Source organism: Melanotaenia boesemani, chromosome 21 (assembly GCF_017639745.1).
Source record: "Melanotaenia boesemani isolate fMelBoe1 chromosome 21, fMelBoe1.pri, whole genome shotgun sequence".
NCBI lineage: Eukaryota > Metazoa > Chordata > Actinopteri > Atheriniformes > Melanotaeniidae > Melanotaenia > Melanotaenia boesemani.
The window spans coordinates 1,544,952-1,566,323 of NC_055702.1; the positions used below are offsets into that span (position 1 = coordinate 1,544,952).

The 21,372-nt window shown below is 42.3% G+C and overlaps 1 protein-coding gene across 1 annotated transcript; it reads left to right on the forward strand.

Annotated features, from left to right (window-relative positions):
- Positions 1-613: 613 nt before the first annotated feature.
- Positions 614-20,790, forward strand: si:ch73-256g18.2 (small integral membrane protein 36). The gene is made up of 3 exons (XM_041974901.1): positions 614-878; positions 10,284-10,826; positions 17,753-20,790. The coding sequence occupies exon 2, from the start codon at positions 10,399-10,401 to the stop codon at positions 10,726-10,728; it is 330 nt and encodes a 109-aa protein (XP_041830835.1). The 5' UTR covers positions 614-878; positions 10,284-10,398; the 3' UTR covers positions 10,729-10,826; positions 17,753-20,790.
- Positions 20,791-21,372: the final 582 nt, after the last annotated feature.

The following is a 21,372-nucleotide window of genomic DNA, read 5'->3' on the forward strand; positions in this document are numbered from 1 at the left end:
GACACGAGGGGACATGAGGGGACACGAGGGGTCATGAGGGGACATGAGGGGACACGAGGGGTCATGAGGGGAAATGAGGGGACATGAGGGGACACGAGGGGACATGAAGGGGACACGAGGGGACACGAGGGGTATTCAGGTCATGTTTGCAAATGAAATTTGCTTCTCAGACAATTTACCAGGTAAAATAAAGGTATAAAAGCTGACGTTGTGCTGTGGATGTAGATGTCCCCTGAAAGTTGGTTGTTTCCAGTGCTTTTTATTTCCAGTACTTCTACACTCCCATTGGCTCACCTCAGTCACCTTTCATTCCAGTATCGTACTGGGCTTGGGGCTGAAAGCAGGTGGCTGGGACAAACCTTCCCAGTTTGAAAAGAGCTCTCTTCTATCTCCCCATCACTGCTTTTCTGATCCTGGAGCATCTCTGTAGAGCACGTACCAGCCATGAAAGTTGGCTCAAAGCCGATTGTTGCTCCCTCAGATTCATCCATCTCAGGCAGTGTGAGGAGGGGAAATCCCGAACCTCCCTTCCCTTCCTGTAGCACAGGGACCAGCCGAAGGAGCAGAGGTGTAACACCCCCCTTCCCTCCTCCTGCTAAACACACCCCAGACTCTGAACCGGAAAGGGCCTGCCACACGAAGAGACAGGGAGTCGGCAGCATGAAAAGGGATCAGCCGGAGAACAGGAAGGCCTTTCTGTGGCAACACACCCTTTACCACAACTTTGAACCAATTCCCCAGCAGGCGTGAGACTGTCCTGTCATCAAAGAGGAGTCGAGGTCAGCTGAGGGAGAAACGAAAACAACTCCAGACCCGAACCTGACACCAAACCTCTGGATTGATCCGTCAGGGTGAAAGTGTCCTGCAGGGAGGCTGAGGTTAGTTTGTAGTCAGTTGGACTAAATATATTTTGGATTGATCACTCTCACCTAAAATTGAGGTTTTTTTTAGACCTGCTGAGGCCCAGTTGATGTTTTTCATGTCCTAATATCTAAATCCTTATAAGAGGACGTTCTTTTTTTATGAGAGAGCTAAATTACTGGCTGTGTTTACATGGATGATACATGAACTTTAATCCGATCGAATAATTGTAAACATGTCAGCTGGAACCTCCGACCAGATCGATTTCAGTCGGATAGATGAGATATTGTCCATGTGAACGTGGTTAGGGAGAAACTGGATCTGATAACAGCTCAGTAACTCGCCTGTTAGGAAGCTGAAGTTCGTCCACAGAAGACTCGACTGATGAGCTGAAGTGGAACTGGACAGTTTTTATGCTTCCTGCTATAAATAGGTACTGAGGGAGCTCATTAGAGCCAGAGAGCGGGCAGAGTGCTGCTATCTGCCGAGGTGAAGTTAACTACCCGTCAGCAGACATTGCAGCTGCTGCTGACAGCTCGGTGGATCCGTAATGAGGCTGGAAGTCGACGATGGCGTCAGTCAGAGCTGCCGCAGGCCGCTCGGCTCATTAGTTCCGTTTCCTGCTGCAGAGTCGGAGCTATTTCAGACTGATGTGACCCTCAGACGTACAGGCTTTGCAGGAGTTCTTCCTCCTTCTTAAAGTAATAAAAAGCTTTAATTAAAGCTGCACAGAATGTTCTCTGGGTTTTATGTCCATCACTGAGGGAAACGCAGTGGGATTTACTGACTGGTTTTCAGGAATTTAACTGCAGATTTAACATAAATAGTTGAGCTCAAACCAAAAAAGTTGATAAAATATAAGAAAACTGAAGACATATGTTAGTGTTGTGGCGGTTTGGACGTAGTGGTTGGCCTTTTGCTCTGTAATGTGAAGCAGTCTGGGTTCCTCAGATTCAGCTTGTTCTCGACACATCAGCAGAATTTTTTTTTCTGGCGTCCAAAAACAATTATACAATTGGTTGGAAACTTGGAGTGGGCGTGGTTAACACTGAGAGGGTGAAGAGGAACGTTGATGTGAAAGATTCAACGTTGAAAAGATCATTTGATGGAAAGGCTGGTTGAGGTGGTGAGGAAGTGGTTAAACCAGGCCATCACACCAGCAACAGCCTGAAGCGTTGATCCAAGGCAGGATGGATCCATGTTTTCATGATGTTTCCAGCAGATTCTGAGCCGAGCATCTGAATGTGGAGCTGAAATGGAGACTCATCAGACCAGCAACGTTTCTCCATCTTCTATTGTCCAGTGTTGGTGAGTGTGTGTGAATTGTAGCCTCAGTTTCCTGTTCTTAGCTGGCAGGAGGAACCCGGTGTGTCTTCTGCTGCATCCTGGTCCAGACAACTGCTGCTCTGGATATTTTCTCTTCTTCAGACCATCTCTGGAAACCCTGGAGATGGTTGTTGGTGGAAATCCCAGTAAATACTCAGACCAACAACCATGCCACGTTCAAAGTCCATTCCAGACAGCAATCATTAAAACAATCATGCAACATACAATAAAAAACCTATAAAAGATCATAATCCTAAAAGAACAAACAAAAGAAGACTAAATGTGCTGAGATGCTGCCATGTGATTGGCTGATTAGATATTGGTGTTAAAAGGAAGCTGAACCTATTAAAGTGGACGATGAATGATTCTTTAATCAAACTTGAATCTATTTTATGACATTTCCTCTTTATTTCTGCAGTTCGGTGGTTAGAGATGTTTTTTAAACCCTTCTCAATGGGATGAGTCCATATGTTTTGCTTTTTTTATCTGGGGCTGCCATCTTTGTTTGGATTGGGAAACAGAGGCTCTGAAGCTTCGAGGCCTGGAAATGATTTTGAACTTTGGATGTTATGAGGCTGCAGAGGTTAAGTCTTCATATCCTTCCTGTGGATGGACGGTGGTACCCAGACGATGTTACTGGAAGTCTGAGCTGGTAGCAGCATGTCGCTCACCAGAGAGGATTCCTGAAATATGACGAAACGCTGTCAGGAGACAACTTCAGCTGCAAGCTAGTCAGGACCATAAACAGGAGAAACAGGACCATAGTTAGAAATGAAGCTGAGAGCTGGCTGAAGCAGAAGCAGGTTTGTTGTAGTTTTGCTGTGTTTAGTTGAACAGTGGTGGTCGCAGGATGGAGTGGTGGGAAAGATCCTGCGATAGAAGCTGGCTTCAACTCTAAAGACAACCGACCGGGACAACAATGGCACAGAGGCCCCAAACGGCCCCAAACGGCCCCATTAAGCAGGGAGAGGCACTTCCCCTCATCCGTCAAGAATCCACTCCCCCCCCCACAGACCTTTTCTCTGTGTGTGGGTCTTTCATTTGCTGACGTGCTGAAGGATTTAGAGGCTTGTTGGAATAATAGGCTGTGCTGGAGGCTCCCCGTTCGCGGTGGGTGCTGTGACAGATAAGAAGCCAGCTCAGCTGTGCCGCCTCAACGCAGGAAGTTCACATTGTGTTGGAAGAGAATGGCAGCTTGGTTCCGACGGCCACGGAGCTCTGCTGTCGTTCCTCCACTTGGACGTCACGCCGCTCTGAAAGGGCTGCGATAAGAAGACTGAAGGCAGCTTAACGCAGAGAGGACGTCACTCCCTTCAGCTCAACACAATACTCCCCAACAGGAGTCCAGGACTTGGACCCTGCAGGGTGGCGGGGAGCTGGGTGAATTCATCAGATCCAGACTGGTAGGGTTTGTCCGTCATGAGGAGGTCCAGGATGATTAACAGGAATGTCAACAATTCTCTGTTTGCTATGATTGAAAAACTTACTAATCCTCCTAAACAGATAAGCCCAGAGCTCCTTTCCACTGAGAAATGCAACCAATATGCAAACTTTTTTAGCCAAAAAATTAAAACAATTAGGCAAAATATTAATTCCACACAGTCAAACAAGAAAATTAGTCTGTGTCTAAAACCCGGAAATAATTCTGATGTCATGTCACAATTTAAAATGGTGAATTTAAAAGTCCTACAAGAAACAGTTTGGCATTTGAAATCAACAACATGCACTCTGGACATGATACCATCAGACTTTTTAAAACCAGTTTTTACCTCAGTAGAAAGTGGTCTCCTACTGATAGTTAACAGCTCACTGGCATCAGGCATTTTTCCCAAGTCACTAAAGATGGCTGCTATTAAGCCTCCTAAAGAAAAGGACTCTAGACGCCTCTATAATGAACAACTATAGACCGTCTCTAACCTCTTTTATTTCCAAGATTATTGAGAAAGTTGTATTTCACCAGCTTCATGACTTTTTAAATGAAAGTGGAAATCTTGATAAATTTCAGTCCGGCTTCCGACCTCATCACAGCCCTGAAACAGCTCTGGTCAAAGTGTTAAATGACATTAGGTTGAATACCGATTCTGGTCAAGTATCAGTCCTGGTTCTGGTCCAGTATCAGTCCTGGTTCTGTTGGATCTCAGTGCTGCGTTTGATACTGTAGATCACAGAATCCTGTTGCACAGGCTGGAAAACTGGGTTGGACTTTCTGGAGTGGTCCTTAACTGGTTCAGGTCCTGTTTAGAAGGCCGGGGTTATTTTGTTACGATCGGCAGCTATGAATCCGAGCGAGTGGCCATGACTTGTGGAGTCCCCCAGGGGTCAGTCCTTGGACCTCTTCTGTTCAACTTGTATATGCTCCCTTTGGGTAAAATATTACAGAACTATAGCATTAATTATCAAAGTTATGCAGATGATACACAACTTTATGTGTCTCTGTCACCAGATGACTGCAGTCCAATAGACTTATTGTGTCAGTGTCTGGAGCAAATAAACACCTGGATGAAGGAGAATTTCCTACAATTAAATGAAGACAAAACTGAGATTATTCTGTTTGGTAGCAAAGAGGGTCAGCATTGGCAAACACCTGGAGACTCGGGCTCTTAAAATCACCGACCAAGTTTGGAACCTGGGAGTGTTGATAGACTCAGATCTGACTTTCAGCAGCCATATCAAAGCTTCACTAAGAAGCTTTTTACCAGCTCAGAAACATCAACAGAATTAAAAGTTTAGTCTCCCAGAAAGACCAAGAGAAACTCATCCATCTCCAGTAGGCTGGATTACTGTAATGGTCTTTTAACAGGACTCCCTAAAAAGAGCATTAAACATCTGCAGCTCATCCAGAACGCTGCTGCTAGAGTTTTAACCAGGACTAAGAGATCTGAACACATCACACCAGTTTTGAAATCTTTACACTGGCTTCCAGTCAGTCACAGAATAGATTTTAAACCCTTCTGATTGTTTACAAATCCCAGAATGGTTTAGGCCCAGAATACATCTGTGACATGTTCAGAGAATATAAACCTAGCAGAGCTCTTAGATCCAAAGACTCTGGTCAACTAGTCCAAACCAGAGTCCAAACCAGAGTCCAAACCAGAGACCAAACCAGAGTCCAGACTAAACATGGAGAAGCAGCATTTAGCTGTTATGCTGCAAACAAATGGAACAAACTGCCAGTGGAGATTAAACTTTCCCCAAATGTAGACATTTTTACATCCAGGTTAAAAACATTTCTTTTCTCATGCGCCTATGCATGAAATCTGCACGGTAACTTTTTTAACTTATCTTGCTTTTAATCATTTTAATGTAATTTATTATTTTATTGTGATTATGTTTTGATGCCTTTTACTATTCTAAATATCTGTAATGTCTTTGTTTTATGTAAAGCACTTTGAATGGTCCTGTACATGAAATGTGCTATACAAATAAACTGCCTTGCCTAAACATGATCTGCTTCATGAATCAATCAGATTATTATTTATGATGCTTTTTTCATACTAAACCCGTGGTTCTCACACTTTTTCTACCACCCCCTCTCTTTGGAGGAACAAACATTCCCAGGCTCCCCCGCCCTATAAAACTAGCATGCAGTCTACATCAGAGGTCCCTAACAAGCGAACCGCGGTCCAGATCCAGACCCAGAACCTTATATATATATATAACACACACATGCCCAAAATATGAGCAAAGGATGAGGAACACATGCTCAACATGACCTGGTCTGCCAGTGGAATCATGATGGATTATAGTTAAAATATGTCCAAATATCGTTTCATCGCTTCCACCAAACCCCTTCATCCACACTGCCGCCATGATTCATGAATGAACTGCTTGTCTGTGTGGCTGAGCAGACATAGCACACACACACACACACACACACACACACACACATTTACCACCTCTGTCTGGGTGTGTTTCATACAGTACCTGGCCCAGACTGGGTGCAGAGTCTTGCCCTCCGGTGGTGAAGCAGGGAACTCAGGTATGCTTGTCAGTGCTGTCTTACGGGGATGGGAATACAGGTGTATAACAGTAAAATATTATGGGGTGGCTGATCCTCATGTTTGGAGAAAAACTAGATATCCTCTAAACATGTTTAACCCTTAGAGAACCAGGTCATCATCACAGCCCGTGTTCTAATGTATCTATTGGCTGTAAACTATTAGTCAGAGTAAATATTTGCTTTTTTTTTGTTGTAGCTGAAGGTTCGTCTGCAGCTGTCAGTCAGATGTTGCTTGACTTTAGTTTGTCCCAGTTTTTCTTCTGTCAGCTGACTATATGTCAAGTTTTCTTTTTTTCTTTCATTCAGCTTTTTTGTCCCATCTGTCATCTAATTTTCTCCGTCCATTAAGCAGAAAATAAACCTCTACAGACGGAGAACCACTGCAAGGCTGCAAGGAATTAGCCCGATTCTTGGCAAGACTTAATCCACCACATCTGAACTCCAACAGATGCAGGATGGCCTCCAAGTTAAGGATGCTGACCCAGATTTTAAAATCTCCTACAACATAGTTTCCAACCTGATGACAAGAAACCTGGACCTGGTATTTTAGAAGCTGCATGTTCTAAGCTGGACCTGGTATTTTAGAAGCTGCATGTTCTAAACTGGACCTGGTATTTTAGAAGCTGCGTGTCCTAAGCTGGACCTGGTATTTTAGAAGCTGCGTGTTCTACGCTGGACCTGGTATTTTAGAAGCTGCGTGTCCTAAGCTGGACCTGGTATTTTAGAAGCTGCGTGTTCTACGCTGGACCTGGTATTTTAGAAGCTCTGTGTCCTAAGCTGGACCTGGTATTTTAGAAGCTACAAGTTCTAAGCTGGACCTGGTATTTTAGAAGCTGCATGTTCTAAGCTGGACCTGGTATTTTAGAAGTTGTGTGTCTTAAACTGGACCTGGTATTTTAGAAGCTGCGTGTCCTAAGCTGGACCTGGTATTTTAGAAGCTGCATGTTCTAAGCTGGACCTGGTATTTTAGAAGCTGCGTGTTCTACGCTGGACCTGGTATTTTAGAAGTTGTGTGTCTTAAACTGGACCTGGTATTTTAGAAGCTGCGTGTCCTAAGCTGGACCTGGTATTTTAGAAGCTGCATGTTCTAACCTGGACCTGGTATTTTAGAAGTTGTGTGTCTTAAGCTGGACCTGGTATTTTAGAAGCTGCATGTTCTAAGCTGGACCTGGTATTTTAGAAGCTGCATGTTCTAAGCTGGACCTGGTATTTTAGAAGCTGTGTGTTCTAAGCTGGACCTGGTATTTTAGAAGCTGCGTGTCCTAAGCTGGACCTGGTATTTTTGAAGCTGCATGTTCTAAGCTGGACCTGGTATTTTAGAAGCTGCATGTTCTAAGCTGGACCTGGTATTTTAGAAGTTTTGTGTCTTAAGCTGGACCTGGTATTTTAGAAGCTGCATGTTGAAAGCTGGACCTGGTATTTTAGAAGCTACATGTTCTAAGCTGGACCTGGTACTTTAGAAGCTGCATGTTCTAAGCTGGACCTGGTATTTTAGAAGCTGCATGTTCTAAGCTGGACCTGGTATTTTGGAAGCTGTGTGTCCTAAGCTGGACCTGGTATTTTAGAAGCTGCATGTTGAAAGCTGGACCTGGTATTTTAGAAGCTGCGTGCCCTAAGCTGGACCTGGTATTTTAGAAGCTACATGTTCTAAGCTGGACCTGGTATTTTAGAAGCTGCATGTTCTAAGCTGGACCTGGTATTTTAGAAGCTGTGTGTTCTACGCTGGACCTGGTATTTTAGAAGTTGTGTGTCTTAAACTGGACCTCGTATTTTAGAAGCTGCGTGTCCTAAGCTGGACCTGGTATTTTAGAAGCTGCATGTTCTAAGCTGGACCTGGTATTTTAGAAGTTGTGTGTCTTAAGCTGGACCTGGTATTTTAGAAGCTGCATGTTCTAAGCTGGACCTGGTATTTTAGAAGCTGCATGTTCTAAGCTGGACCTGGTATTTTAGAAGTTGTGTGTCTTAAGCTGGACCTGGTATTTTAGAAGCTGCATGTTCTAAGCTGGACCTGGTATTTTAGAAGCTGCATGTTGAAAGCTGGACCTGGTATTTTAGAAGTTGTGTGTTCTAAGCTGGACCTGGTATTTTAGAAGCTGCGTGTCCTAAGCTGGACCTGGTATTTTTGAAGCTGCATGTTCTAAGGAGGACCTGGTATTTTAGAAGCTGCATGTTCTAAACTGGACCTCGTATTTTAGAAGTTGTGTGTCTTAAGCTGGACCTGGTATTTTAGAAGTTGTGTGTTCTAAGCTGGACCTGGTATTTTAGAAGCTGCGTGTTCTAAGCTGGACCTGGTATTTTAGAAGCTGCGTGTTCTACGCTGGACCTGGTATTTTAGAAGTTGTGTGTCTTAAGCTGGACCTGGTATTTTAGAAGCTGTGTGTTCTAAGCTGGACCTGGTATTTTTGAAGCTGCATGTTCTAAGCTGGACCTGGTATTTTAGAAGCTGCGTGTCCTAAGCTGGACCTGATGTTTTAGAAGCTGCATGTTCTAAGCTGGACCTGGTATTTTAGAAGCTGCGTGTCCTAAGCTGGACCTGATGTTTTAGAAGCTGTGTGTCCTAAGCTGGACCTGGTATTTTAGAAGCTGCATGTTCTAAGCTGGACCTGGTATTTTAGAAGCTTCGTGTCCTAAGCTGGACCTGGTATTTTAGAAGCTACATGTTCTAAGCTGGACCTGGTATTTTAGAAGCTACATGTTGAAAGCTGGACCTGGTATTTTAGAAGCTGCGTGTCCTAAGCTGGACCTGGTATTTTAGAAGCTGCGTGTTCTAAGCTGGACCTGGTATTTTAGAAGCTGCATGTTCTAAGCTGGACCTGGTATTTTAGAAGCTGCATGTTCTAAGCTGGACCTGATGTTTTAGAAGCTGCGTGTCTTAAGCTGGACCTGGTATTTTTGAAGCTGTGTGTCCTGAGCTGGACCTGATGTTTTAGAAGCTTCGTGTCCTAAGCTGGACCTCGTATTTTAGAAGCTGCGTGTTCTAAGTTGGACCTGGTATTTTAGAAGCTGCATGTTGACAGCAGGACCTGGTATTTTAGAAGCTGTGTGTCCTAAGCTGGACCTGGTATTTTAGAAGCTGCGTGTTCTAAGCTGGACCTGGTATTTTAGAAGCTGCATGTTGAAAGCTGGACCTGGTATTTTAGAAGCTGTGTGTCCTAAGCTGGACCTGGTATTTTAGAAGCTGCGTGTTCTAAGCTGGACCTGGTATTTTAGAAGCTACATGTTCTAAGCTGGACCTGGTATTTTAGAAGCTGCATGTTGAAAGCTGGACCTGGTATTTTAGAAGCTGCGTGTTCTAAGCTGGACCTGGTATTTTAGAAGCTGCGTGTCCTAAGCTGGACCTGATGTTTTAGAAACTGCATGTTCTAAGCTGGACCTGGTATTTTAGAAGCTGCATGTTCTAAGCTGGACCTGGTATTTTAGAAGCTGCATGTTCTAAGCTGGACCTGGTATTTTGGAAGCTGTGTGTCCTAAGCTGGACCTGGTATTTTAGAAGCTGCATGTTGAAAGCTGGACCTGGTATTTTAGAAGCTGCATGTTCTAAGCTGGACCTGGTATTTTAGAAGCTGCATGTTCTAAGCTGGACCTGGTATTTTGGAAGCTGTGTGTCCTAAGCTGGACCTGGTATTTTAGAAGCTGCATGTTGAAAGCTGGACCTGGTATTTTAGAAGCTGCGTGCCCTAAGCTGGACCTCGGCCAGTTCTCGGGCCTCTTTTGCTTTTAATGTAATTTATTTTCAGATGTAAAACTAATCTCTGGTGACATAATAAAGACCTTGTTCAATACACATTACATGACTCCTCAAATCCCGGCAGTGACGCTGGTGGCAAGCTGACAGGTGGGTGATGAAGCCGTCCATTTTGCTGAGTAGAATTTGTCACCGTACTGTAGATGGCAAAATCAAAATGGTGGCTTAAGTTATTAAAACTGAGCAGCTTTATTCATTGGCTGCTGAAATTCAAGGTTGAGGAGCAGCGAGGATTAATGTCCTGTAAAGCACAAAGCCTCATCTCCACTCCGGCCCCTCCTCCCTCGCTGATCCATTTCATTTCATCATCCGATGTGTCCTCTTCTGTCTTTTGCTCTTTCTCTCATTCAGGCCAGCTGTCCGCCACTCATCTGTTACTTTTTCTGCCGCTGCTCCTCTGTCCTCCATCACCTCTCTCATTCATTCATCCTCCTCTCTGGATCCGGGCGAGATATGAAGCGGCATCATGGGTTTTATGGAGTTCTACCTGGAGATTGACCCCGTCACCCTCAACCTCATCATCCTGGTGGCCAGCTATGTCATTCTGCTCCTGGTCTTCCTCATTTCCTGCATCCTGTACGACTGCCGTGGCAAAGACCCCACCAAGGAGTACGCCCCCGACAACACGCCGGCGCCACCTAGCCAGTCGCCCATCCGCCTGGTGGTCATGCAGAACTCACCCGCCTCGGGCCGTTATGAGCCCAACAACACGGCGGGCCACGGCGAACCGGCGACCCCGGACCTGAACCGGGAACGGGCAGAAAGGGAGAGGGAGAAGAGGAGTACCCTGGTGTGAGGATGAGGACGAGGAGGAAGCTCTGTTGTTTTGTTTTTATTTCTTTAATCACTGATGTTCCTGGATGGTGACAACGAGTTGCTGAAGAGTCACAGGAGGTAAAAATTGAAAATATCTGCATTTTTACTCAAACCAAGTCCTCTAAAACCCAAATATACTCACTTTAACCCTTAAAGCTCCAAAATATTTTATGTTTTTATGATATATATTTATAACATATCCTGTAGAAGCTGGAGCTTTTAATCCCAGTCAGCATCAGACATGATGTTTCCAGCCTCAGCTGTCAGACTGGGAGGTAAAATGATGTAAAATGAATGTATGAATAGATTTAGCAGCATAAAGGTCGACCAGAAGAAGAAAGCAGAATTTATTACTAACAGAACTTTGTAGAAATAACACACAGACCAACAGTGACCAAACCTTTTCTCATCTCATCGTTCTCTCAAGTCTTGGCTTTCAGGAGAAAAAATATTGTTATTGAAACAAACACACAACAGAAACTATTTCCATGTTTCCACTTTTTCCTCATTTCCAGTTATTCCTGCTACTATTTACCTGCTATCCTCACTAAACCAACTCCAGCTCAGCTGCTTTGTGGCGCCACCGTGCATCAGAAACGTCTTCTTGGCTTTATTCCAGCCATAGAGGAGCATTATTTTTTTTCTTTTCACACACACATAGAACTTTCTGCTCACTGGTTGATCTTTGGCTGCTCCTGATTGGACGTTACCGTCAATCTAAGCTCTCTGATTGGTGGAAAGTCTGACAGGAAGTGGCTTCATCATCATGTCCAGGTCTAAGTAGAGGTCTCTTAGCAACATAGTAGTGATGGTGATGTTTTTATGGTGAAATGTGATAAATAATGCTGTTATCATGGATAGAGTCTCTGAATAAAACTACATTTAGTGGCTGGATTGCAAACCTCCTGGATGGGATAGAAATGCTGTAAAACTTCCTTAGATCAGCTAAAGGGTAAAATATCCATCACATTTACCCCACAGAGATACACACCACCTCTTGGAGTTTTAGGGGTTAGAGATTATGAGAAAAAGTTTTAATATTTAAGAAATGGATACAATTTTTATTATCCCAAAACAAATGGCAGATATTGTTCTGACAATATGCAGCATCTAAACTTGAATACATGTTGTTTTCCTAGTTAACTTACATGCATGTGTCCCAAATTATTCTGAATCTTGTTTTAAATTTCTGCTAAATAATCAATGTGAAGTACAGCAAATACAAATCTTTAATGATCAAATATTAGATTATATTATAATCTGGATTTTATTGAACAACTAGGCAGATCCTTTTTCTCAGACTCTTAATAATGTAGAACCACCTTCTTCTGTAGTTTCACATGGAAACTAAAGATCAACCCTTTCTGATCTGTTTTCAGTTATCTGAACAAATGGAGAAACACAACCAGAAAAACTAAAACCCAAATGTTTCATTAACTGAAATCCTACAAGCAGAATCATAAGAACCCGTGCAGAGAAAAGCAGCAGATCCTAACGGATGATGCACTGCACAGAGGAAAGTAGCTAATTCCACCACAATTACAGAACTCAGCAATTCCTGCTCATCCTTCTGAAAACTGATCACTTCAGGTTTGTTGGAGTCACTTTAGGTAAATCAGATTAAGTCTAAATAATTCAGCTCTTCTCACCAACACAGCAAGGACATTGTGGGGACCCTAGATCTTACCTACATTGTGGGGACTCTTGTCTTATGGGGACGCTAATGGTAGTTTTCTACAGTACGAGCAGTATGGTGTGGGATTAATTCTCACTGATGAGGTGGAGGACATGATCAGGTGTTTGTTTCTTGTTCAGTTTTTCTTAAATGTTTGTTTTAAATTTTTCATATGTATTCGAACTAATATAAACGGTCTGTTTTAGAGATTTTTTTTCTGCTGCTTTTCATTCTTGTTTTGTGATTAACGTTTATGTGTTTTCCTTTTTCTGTTTTAAGAATGAACTAAAAGAAAAAAACTTAGTTAATGGTCAGAGGTTGCACAAACGTCCTCATAAAGCTGGTCAGAGTTGGTGCACTGACCTTATAAAATAACTTCATCCTATGAGAATCTTTAGAATTTCTAAGATAAGAAATAATTTATTCATCCCCAGCTGGAGAACCTCAGGTGTCCAGCAGCATACAGTGTTTGCCATAATCAAGGCCTCTCACTACCATACAAAACCACAACGTGACAACAGTAAATAAAACAATTTCTATCAGTGGTAATGAAGTGCACATTAACATGGTTTATTGTGGAGTCTGATGCGGCCGGGATGAAGGACCTCCTGAGTCTCTTGGTACTGCAGCGTATGCTCGCTCATTGCGGCTGCTTCTCTGGGCGACCACGGCGTCATGCAGGGGGGACGACTGGTCCTGAGGATGGCCTCCAGCCTGCTCCTAATACACATCTCCACCAGTCCTCCGACAGACTCCGCCCCCTCCCGATCACTGACACCCTTCCTGACCAGTTTGTGGAGCCGTTTCCCCTCTCTGGCCGTCATGCAGTTCCCCAGAACACAGCAGCATAAAACACAGCACTGGAGACTGCTGATAGAAGAGGGTCAGCATTTCACTGCAGACTTCAAATGGCTTCAGCTTCCTGAGAGTCCAGAGTCTGCTCTGTCCTTTCTTCTATCCTGCATCTGCACCGACCAGTCCAGCATATGATCCAGTTGGACACCCAGATATTTATAAGTCTGCACCACCTTAATGTCCAAAAAACAAAACAAAAAACAAACAAACAAAAAACAACTAAAAACAGAAGTTTCTTGGCAGGAAATGCTTGTGCTGGTATCAGATTTTCCCTGTTAAACCACATCTTTTTAATCATCTTTCATGTGAACATCTGTGATATTACAGTTCACTGTGTGTGTCAAGGGCATCACATGCAGCACATGTGCACGTCGTCGTGTCCAAGTCCTCGTTGCTCCAACTGTAATCCATCATGCATTACTAAATGCATGGAGATCAATTATTTTCCTGTCAGACTGGGACTCAGTTGGAAGCCAGCATCACAACACAGGGCTTGCAGCATCTGATTGGTCCGTTCGATCAGATTAAGACCAGCCAGCTGGTTTCTGATCCGTCAGCATCAGATGTTTGGACACATCAGCCGCCATCACACTCACTCTGAATGACACTCCGACTACAACATTTCCTCTTTCAGAGCTCGTAGTGTCACTTTCTAACATCACGGAAAACCTTCTGTTACTTTCATTAGAAGAATTACAGGAATTATGTCATCAAAAATGAACAGAACAAGAAAATCAAAGTAAAACTTTAAAGGATAATGAAATAAAAAGATAAAGATTAAACAAAATAAAAGAAGATAAAATATAAAATAAAATGAAAATTAAGACAATAAGATTAAATAAGAAAGCAAGAAAACCAAAAGATAAAAGAAAAAGAAAATAAAACAAAAGATCAAATAGACAAAAGATAAAATGAAAAAATATATTTTTCTTTTATTCAGTTCAATATTAAAAAAACTAACAAATTTGTAAATTGTTAAAATAAAACTTGTCTGGGAAGATCAGAAACTGATGCTGTGAAGGAAAATTCTGACTTTTGAATCAGTTTTCTTAATCCATAGTAAACACGAGCAACAGTTGCTTTAATTTCTTTTTACAGTATTTTATGTAAACCTGACGGTCAGGATAAGCCCCTCCCCCTCCTGTACATTCAGTCTTTTCTCAAACGGTTTTGTTCAGTTAAAGAACTTTTAAATATAAAAAGATCCGTTGCTTCACGTACACTGAAAACAAACAGCAATCTGTTTTTTTTTATGACCAACGGCTCCACCTGCTGACCGACTGGTTTATTTATGCCGCACAAACTGATAGAAATTAACCTGAAGCTCCACAGTTGGATACAAACAGCTCGCAGGAGAATTTCCTCTCTTTATGAGCAGTGTTGATTTTCTGTCAGCCTTCGAACAGAAACTTTTTCCTCTAGCATTAAAAATCCCTCCAGGGAATCTCTGCTGCTGTTATTTCTTACGTTCAGAATTTAACTGTTCAGGTCAAATTAAGTCGTCATCATGAACCCGTCAGTTTCCAACACGTGGGAAAGTTCAGCTGCGTCTTCTCTGCTTTCCTGACGTTTAACAGCAGGAACATCATGAATGAGTCATGACTCTTCTGGACGTTAACTACGTGGAATTATGTGGAAGATGTTATCTCTGTGGTTGGAACCAATGAAGACTTTCCAGGTTGTTTTTATCAGAAAAAAAGTCATGGTGTCTGTCCTGATGACGACTTCACAACATGGAAGGTTTTGTGAGAAAAAAGGGAATTTATCAATGATTACCATGAGTAGAGTCATCAATGGACACAGATGTGGGATTAGAGGATTTGGAGCTCACACAGAGATAAGCATCATACAAATCTGAAATATTATATTCTCTTTCATATTGATTACATCAGTTTGTCCCACATTTGGGTTGTTTTTGTACAACTTCGTTGTCCTGAGGATCCCATTAACATGTTAGGCTAAAAGTGCCCACACATAAAAACAGATATTATCATACATCAATATTCTTTCTGATTTTCTTTCATAAATCATTTAAACAACTTCTGTTCCGCTCAATTAAAAGAGACATCAATCATTTTAAGGATTTTAACCCTTAAAATTCCCGATTTATTATTATTTGTGAAAAAACAACTACAAAACATGAAATATTTTCTATAAATTAAATATTACAAAGATGGGGCTTTGGTGGTTATTAGAGTCTTGGATTTGTCAAAGATTACCAACAAAATTAATTTGATGTTGTATGTATTTATATGTAGTATCAGTTACTTCCTCTGGTGACCCTAGTGGTCAAATCTGTCCCTATTGTTTTCCATTAAACTACATATTTTAACCTGTCACTGCAGTTTAAAACCATTTATTCTTTAATGTCTGAATTTTATTTGGAAGGAAAATTGTGACAACTGAAATTTTTACTGGATTCCATCAGATTCAACTGGTTCCCCATTTTAGACAGATACATGAACTCCTGGTACTTTAAGTTAAATTATGGAGCCGTGGGACCACCAGGGGGCGATAAGAGTGACTTATACGTGCACGGGAATTAATTTCTGATTATCAAAATGTTGATTTAGATGTTGATAAGGAAATTATTTCACACATACACTCACTGGACGTGAAAATTTTTGGCAACGGTCAAAATTCATTAATATATAATTAATTCATCTATTCACGAATGTACAAAAGACACGTGAGAGACAAAAACAATGCATTTAAAAACAATTCAAAAAGAAAAGTTATTTAATGTCACTAGCAACACAACCAAAATGATCACTAAATAAAATGTTTTTGAAAAATGGCCAAAAACACCTGAAAAGGACATAAAGGATAAATAAAATTTAGAAATTCCCTGAGGAGGGAGAATAGAGGAATCTGTAAAATTCCTGAGTTTATTTTTTCAGATCCAGTGGAGGGACAGATCCTCCCCAGAACCCGGACCTGGAAAGGTCCGACGGAGGGACAGATCCTCCCCAGAACCCGGACCTGGAAAGGTCCGACGGAGGGACGGATCCTCCCCAGAACCTGGACCGCAGCATAATTAAAGCATCAAGTCTTTTCGTGATTTAGGCTCTTTCTACAGTTTCCTGACGCAGACGTCAGTCTGTTGTGCCCTCATGTCCAATCATGGCACTCTGTGAGGATTTCTCTCCATCATCATCAGCTGAGTTTCTTCATCAGTTTCTTTTATCAACACCCAACAAATCCCCATTAACTCCGACATCTGCAACCAGACACAGCTGTAAGCCTAAACCCCGCGCACACACGTCAAAGGGCAAATCCTACAGTCCATCTTGCGTCAAAGGATGACGACGGTGAAGCATCCATCCATCCATTCATTATTTCCCAGTCCAGTGATGGTTTATGTTACCAGCCCCCTTCAGCAGGCAGCTGGAGGGGGTGGGGATGGTTGGAGGGGATTACAGGCTACAGCCTCCAGCAGCAGAAACAAAGGCTTAGTCTGGAACATCAGAGTTTGATGCTGATCTTCTGCTCAACATCTACAACGACACACTGGAGAGCCAGAGGTTTACATTTATACTTCCACTTTTTATTTATTCTGACTTTCCAGCTATCAAACACTGCCGGATGAGCCAAAACAATGCACCAGGCCTGTTGTAAATAAACATTCTAATGTTTTATAGTTGATTTTTAGCTTTAGATAAACTACATATGAAGACAAAGATCTCAGAGTCCAGTCTGATCATCATTGCTTCATTACATTGAAGGTTTGTCAGTTTTAGGATCTCTCCTGACATGTTGCTGCTCAGGGCTGATGGAGCTCCATGAAGCAGCTGTTTCCATCATTTTCTACCCTCTTCCTTCTAGAAACAGAGAATGTGTCTGAATTTATTCTGTAAATGTGGAAATTCTGAGTGAATAAGACAGAATCTGCAACAGTCAACTATGTCCTCCAGAACATGACGTTACAGCACCAACATCACATTTAATCTTTGTTAAATTATGAAGATCAGAACTAAATAATGATAAATGATCTGATTTTTAGCACTAAATAAACCTAAACTCACAATGCTTCCTGAAGGCCACATATGTACCTTTCCATCAGGACAGTAGTTAGCATTAGCATTGTTATTAGCTTCCTAGAGTCTTCCCTCGTTTCAACAGAACTGCATCATGCAAATGGGTGAATTTGGGTCAAAACCAGGTGTATTACCTGAAGACAAGAAGGTGCAATAAAGGGTTCTAACTGCTGCTTTGCTAAGTTGTTATGTGTCAACACAGCGCTGGTCCGTCCCTTGAGCTGAGCTTTTCTTCTACCTGAAGGATTCAAAGCTCACAGTTAAGTTCCTCTGAAACTAGTCCAGTACCAGGACTGGACCTGGTTCGGAACCAGAAAAGGCTTTCTTTAAAAGAAAGAGAAAAGAAAATCTCTTCCAGTTGATGAGGACTGGATCTTTATTCTGTTCTGTGAGAATTTGCCATCTTAATAATTCCAGTTTTTTCCATATTTTTCCAGGATCTTGAACTCACCTGCAAATCCAAGAAATTCCAATTAATTCCCTCTTCTGATGTTCGTCCTCCTGCAGCAGAACATCCTGCCTGCACAACAAAACGCTGAAGAAGACCCAACGTCCATCACTAGAAACGCCCAACTCTGGCTCAGCCTCATCAGGCCTGCAGAAACACCAAACCTCATCGTTTTAGGAAGTTCAGACCTTTCCCATCACATTCCCTGTCCAGTCTGCCGGCTGGTGTCCAGCCACTCAAACTGAAGAAAACTAACATGACTATCTAGCAGAGATGATGTGGTTGGTGATCACGGACATCTGCCAGCAGGTGATAGAAACCCAGAGATACGTGGACAGGTTTAATGTTTTCAGCTCATGTGGGAAAAGGATTATGGAAAACTCCAGGAATAAACAAACAAGGTGAAACAGACAGTGAACGTTTCAGTGACCAAACAGAGCCAAGAAGAAGAAATCATGACGACACGGCAGAGTCAGTCAGAAAACTTTAACCATAAATTCATCTGTGGTGAAGTCAGAGGTTGGAAGGTCATTATTTTAGCATCACTCTGCAGTCACATCCCTCAGATTTATTTAAATCACCCAACTAATGCAAGCTAGTTGCTCTGTTAGCTGCAGCTGTTAGCTGACAGCTGTTAGCTGCAGTGCTGCGCTGAAACAAGTGAACACAGTTACACCCAGCTGGGAACAACAGAAAGACGTGGAATAATGTAGACAGAGCATCCAGTCTGCAACTGCCTGGACTTCATGGTTGTTTTATCAATGAAGACAGTGGAGTAGTGAACTGGAGTCAGCTGGCTAAGGTTGGCTAGGTAGTTAGCTTAAGCTAGGTTTAATCACAGAGTCAGCTGGTCAAAGTCTTATGTTTCATGCATTAACCTCTTAAAGCCCTACAGCTTTCACCTAAACAGGTTTTTATGGATGAAAGACGTGTTGTGGAGCAACTATTTTACTGGACGCTTGCTGGTGTAACAGGAGCGTTTCTGCTGCAGCATCATCTGCTACTGGAGTACAGCATGGCTAACTGGTCTGAAATAAGTGTTTACTGAATCTACAGTTATGATTGGAAGACGCTGTGTGGGCACGTCAGTGTGGGATACAGCAGCTGGAGATGTCTTCAGGTGTCGCTTCATTTATATTATAGCACCATCTACACTCTTAACTGTGAAACTAATACAACTATTTAGAAGTAGCTCAGGTCACGTCTCTGCACACGGCTTTGCAGCATCTGCAGATGTCTAGATTTAGGCAGTTCTTTCCAGTTTCTCTGTAGCCATTACTGCCTCCTATGAGGATTCTGCTAAAGTCCACATTGTTCCACCTGCCTTGCTGGCTGTTTCCATCCATAAACTCCAAGTTCCTCTGGCTGCTGCAGCAGAAACCTCCTTCCAGCTGTCTGGATGATAGGGCACATCTTGAAGATAATGTGGGCATTTATTCCTACAAGGTCCAGTACGATGTAAAATACAGAACTCCTTTACAGAATGCTTCCATGTCTGATCCAGAGAGTTGGGAAAATAAAATGAGAACGACACAAAATCATACCTTTACATAATAAATATGAAAATTCACATCATTTCAGGGACGAGCAAGGCTTTATTATTTGATCTGAAGTTATTAAACATGCAAACTGGCCGCTCTAGTGTTAAACAGTTTGGGCTGTTTTTGGGTTATTTTGAACCTTCAGTAAGTAAAACTTCTGCAGAGGGAAGGTCCATCCCAGCAGGAACTGACAGCTTCTGATCACAAACCAAACATTTCAAAACAACACTCTCTTCTGTAAAATGTTCTTATGGTGCATTTTTTAAATGACTAACTGGTTTAATCTCCCTCACTAAACCAACCCAAACCCCCACCCCCGATGGATGATCCAACCACAGCCTGTAGAGAACTTGTACCATAGGGGCCGACGCTGGGACAAATCCTCTTACATAAAAAATAAAAACAGCACAGCCAACTGAGCAACCCACCAATAGCTGCACCTCATCCACAATATGAACCGCACAATTACCCCCACCCATCATATTCCATGTTTGGGGATTATAAGCCGACAGAGTATTAGGAGCTCGTGTTGTGTGTTTGAGCTGTTTTTGTCTCTGGGGACGTGGCGTGTTGGGGTTACGTAAGCCTCAGGTTGTCAGAGATGTGGCGTTCAGGGCCAAACTGGTGGATCCTCTGATGCCTTCATGAAGTTCAGAGTCCAAAAACAGCGACATGACAATTTGATGGAGGTCGGAGCCGCAGTGAGGCTGAGAATATACTTTTAAATACTTTGATATCTGCCGATAATATTATTAGATCATATAAGTTTTAAATACGGTGAAACGAACAATTTGTTTTCACTTCTGAGAGTTTTAGGCAATAAAATTGTATGAAAACCATCCACAGTGTGCTGCTTCTGTCTTCTGGGTCACATGATTGTAGCAGCCAATCAGATGGCATGATGATAGTATTTTATACAATACAGCTTTAAAGTAAGTCTTTATCAATATGTTCTTTACATTAAAAAGATTTTTAATTGTTAATAAATCTTAAGGATGATAATTTTACTTTAAAAACTTATTATAAATTGTGTAACATTTTCTGTTGTTTACTGGCCAGAATCCATGTCTGCGTGTATGTTCTGTCATTGGTGTATCATGACCTCCGCTAATGATCTGACAAATTCTCATAAGCAAAGAATTTTAGATTTGTTTATACATATTACGGGTAACTGGTAGGGCAGCGCCATGATGGTCTGCCATCATAAAAAATACCGCCAGCGGCGAGGGACAAATGGCACCAGCTACACGTTTCCCTGCTAGCAGCGCACAGTGCAGGAGGAGAAGATAAACGAGAGGCTTACTACCGGCAAGATGATAAATCTCTTAAATTGTTATTTATAAAAATGCAGGATCATGCACATGCAGCAGCAGCACGGGAGCCGTTTTACCAACACTAAGAAATCCAGAGGATACAAAAAGGCCAAATGGTAAAACTTGGGGCTAGCCTTCTCCAGGTGGAAGGATCTCTACACGAAGAAAGGTTTCAAAAGGGGTGCTGAAGCTGCAGCTTTGTCTTCGACAAGTAAGTCAACCATAACGCCTGCATTAGCCTAAAGCAAACTTTTTTCATTGGGTTGTGTTAGCCAGCGTTGCTCGTTACCATGGTTACCAAGGGCAGCAAAACAGTAGTTTCTACTAAAATACACCAGCCTCGTTGGTATGGAAGTGTGTGTTTATGTGGTTTCAGTCGCTTTCATAGTCGCAGCCGGTGGGATGGCTTTATGAGCTGGTTCCACTTCTTTTACTCTTTTACTACTTTCTCTTCTTTACTTTGTCTACATGTGAAACAACAGTGATGGGATGACGTCACAGAGCAGCAAAATTAACGAATAAATGAATAAATAAGAATAAAAATAAATAATTATAATAAATCTGATTATCAAGTGGCAAAGCAAAATTGTTTGGCACAACACAGCAACCAGACCATCATTCTGCCGCCACCGTGCTGGACAGGACAAAGTCAAAGTCAGCTTTATTGTCAATGTCTTCACATGTATAAGATATGCAAAGGAATCGAGATTATGTTTCCCACTGTCCCACGGTGAAGACAGGACACAACAAATATC